Source organism: Helianthus annuus, chromosome 4 (genome assembly GCF_002127325.2).
Source record: "Helianthus annuus cultivar XRQ/B chromosome 4, HanXRQr2.0-SUNRISE, whole genome shotgun sequence".
Taxonomy (NCBI): domain Eukaryota; kingdom Viridiplantae; phylum Streptophyta; class Magnoliopsida; order Asterales; family Asteraceae; genus Helianthus; species Helianthus annuus.
In genome coordinates, this window is record NC_035436.2 from 144,844,561 (window position 1) to 144,847,503 (window position 2,943).

Sequence of the window (2,943 nt, forward strand, 5' to 3'; positions counted from 1 at the left end):
CCATTATACATGGCCTTATAGTCATGAATTTGGATTCAATTAACCTTTTTTAGTAACTAAAAACCTCAAATTTAGTCGAGTAAATAAATTTATTTATGATTAATTTACTTGATTTTAGCCCCCGAAACAACAACTGTATTATAAAATTAACTTTTAAGTTGATGTAGATAAATTACGCCTCTCCATTATTTTTATGTTTCACCTTTTATATTGAAAAGATAAAATTGTACACACTAATTTTTAATAAAGTTGACGGATTAGAAGAAAATGATAAAAAATTGAAAACATTAAGAACACAAAAAGTAATATCTATATATATTCTAAAGTTTAGTTATAAGTTCAATTTTAAAACCAAAATTAATGGCTGTTTTAAATTGGGTTCTTCTATCTCTCTCCACTAATTTAATAATGATTGGTGTTTAAGGATTATTAATTGATGATAATTGATGGTGATTAGTTATGATTATATAAAATGTTTATTCAAAATAAGGATTGACTTTTCAGATTTCTCTGGTCCCTATCTCTCTCTCAACCCCACCCAAATCACCACACTAGCTTTCAATGTCCCTAATAATCAATCAAGAAGGGGCTCTTACCCAGATCGATACTCATTGTCAGATTGCTATTCCAAGGAGTTTGGCAATCAGAGATTTTTGGCGTACTAACAGTGATTATCTGATCTTCCAAGTCTACCCCCAAGACTTCTAGGTGGCTGAATGCAAACAGATATGGTGTGGAGTTGTTGCAATCAACGATGTACCATTGATTGAGAGAACAATCCGCACCAATTCCAAAAGGGTATGGAATCGTCACCTTCCCGCACGTATCATTGCACCCTGTCTTGGCGTACTTTGGAATTGCAGTGGATGCTGATGCCATTGAAACAAAAATGAGTAAACGGTAAGGTTGATTTAACTTCGTATTTGTAAAACGTTACATTTATTTCTTTTAAATTCAAGGGATACCTTTCAGTGTCCCTATGGTTGTTATGGGAGTTAATTAGCAACAACAATCAAAACAAGTTAGATGATGAAAGAGACTGGTTGACGAACGATGTGTTGTAGCGAAGCTTTTGTTGCGATTGAAGCTCCTTTCAGATTTATATACAGGTTCGTTATGCGCTTCAGAGATGTTTTATTTACTGATTTGTTTTATAAACTTATGCTCATGAGGCCAAATTGAGTGTCACTTTGCATTGTTTGATTGTCTTTCAAATTTTGCATACAAGGTGCTCGATGAAATGTCTGTGTGAAAATCAGCAGCGACGGCCAGAGCCAGCGTAGGAGATGGAGCCGGGTGGCAGTATAAGAGCCGAAAGGACATGTTTTGATGACTTTTGATTGAAGTTTCATAGTTTTTCAGACAACCAGTGAGTTTAAGTGAAAAAAAAAATCGAACTTTTCAAACATATCGTGTTTTTCATTTTCTTTTTGTTCATACGAACTCGCAGATGGCGGATGTAGCAAAGGACTTAACCGCCGGAACAATAGGAGGGGCGGCACAGTTGATAGTTGGACATCCTTTTGATACCATCAAGGTCAAACTTCAAAGTCAACCCGTCCCTCCACCGGGTCAGCTCCCTAGATATTCTGGTGCAATAGATACCGTTAAACAAACAATAGCAGCAGAAGGTCCACGGGGTCTATACAAAGGCATGGGTGCCCCTCTTGCCACTGTGGCAGCTCTAAATGCTGTTCTGTTTACAGTTAGAGGGCAAATGGAAGCACTTTTGAGGTCTGAGCCCGGTGCACCCTTAAACGTGAACCAGCAGGTGGTTGTTGGAGCCGGTGCTGGAGTTGTTGTTGCCATTTTGGCCACCCCAACTGAGTTAGTCAAGTGCAGGTCAGTCCATTTTTTTCAATAATTAGTTTCTTTTAAGTCAAATATTGACTCTTTCGTTAGTCGAACATACTAATTATCAGCTTCAGAGTTGATTTCAATATTGACTCTTTCGTAAGTCAAACATATTTCGGTAAATTTCAGTCATGTTTTTACCTTTCGGATCGTCTATGATTGAAAGTGTTATTAACTGAATCTGATTAACGAATCAAAGTGAATCCAGGTTTGTTGTTTGAACGAATCAAAGGTCTGAATTTGGGTTGATTTAGTTGTGATTACAGGTTGTTTCGGATAACTTAAAAGTTATACAAACTGTTTTTTGGTTGATCTTGGACATGTTTTCATCCATTTTAGAGATTTTGATTGGCTGAAACTGAACGACAATCAGCATATTGTTCAACCCTGTTTTGACCTGTTACTTGACCCACACATATTTTATCAGCACATATCTGATAGATTACAATTCTGCAGGTGGACCCCCATAAAGCTTGGTGTTAACATGCTAACTCGGATCCATTTCACGAGAATCAGTTAGCTGGTGAACCAACACAAGAATTCTGCAATGGCATCCTCTTCTTTGGTATGATCTACATCAGCAACAAACTTGAGCATGCCTTTGGCATTCCAATATCTTCTTGGCTACTTGGAGAGAGAACCGCTTCCTCCAAGAATCTCCTTGGCTCCGGTTCCAAAGATGACGATGGATACCTTGCAGATTCGTACTATCGTCGACATCATCGGTATGTAATTGTTGATCTAATTATTTTTGTGTACGATTAACTACTTGGAGGTTTCGCGTTATTCAAAATAAGGAGAAAAAAAACATAAACTTGCCACCCACCCTCCTTGACCCATTGGAAATTCTTGAAATGTTGACTTTTCGTACGCTACTTTTCTGTTTACAGTTAGAGGGCAAATGGAAGCACTTTTGAGGTCTGAGCCCGGTGCACTCTTAACCGTGAACCAGCAGGTGGTTGCTGGAGCCGGTGCTGGAGTTGCTGTTGCCATTTTGGCCACCCCAACTGAGTTAGTCAAGTGCAGGTCAGTCCATTTTTTTCAATAATTAGTTTCTTTTAAGTCAATTTTAAAACCAGCGTAGGAGAT

At 38.0% G+C, this 2,943-nt stretch overlaps 1 protein-coding gene across 2 annotated transcripts; it reads left to right on the forward strand.

Moving 5' to 3' along the window:
- Positions 1-1,265: 1,265 nt before the first annotated feature.
- On the forward strand, positions 1,266-2,532 carry LOC110933625 (mitochondrial carnitine/acylcarnitine carrier-like protein). Of its 2 annotated transcripts, XM_035989029.1 has the most exons (3): positions 1,266-1,369; positions 1,451-1,842; positions 2,311-2,532. In XM_035989029.1, exons 2-3 carry the CDS (start codon positions 1,451-1,453, stop codon positions 2,372-2,374), a joined length of 456 nt encoding a protein of 151 aa, XP_035844922.1. In that variant the 5' UTR covers positions 1,266-1,369; the 3' UTR covers positions 2,375-2,532. The 2 variants fall into 2 exon arrangements, with proteins under 2 accessions (XP_035844922.1, XP_022032530.1); XM_022176838.2 differs by having other exon boundaries at positions 1,266-1,842.
- Positions 2,533-2,943: the final 411 nt, after the last annotated feature.

Coding starts and splice junctions, on each gene's coding strand:
- LOC110933625 (XM_022176838.2), top strand. CDS start 1,451: ATGGCGGATGTAGCAAAGGACTTAACCGCCGGAACAATAGGAGGGGCG. Junction 1,843..2,310: donor ACTGAGTTAGTCAAGTGCAG/GTCAGTCCATTT, acceptor ACAATTCTGCAG/GTGGACCCCCATAAAGCTTG.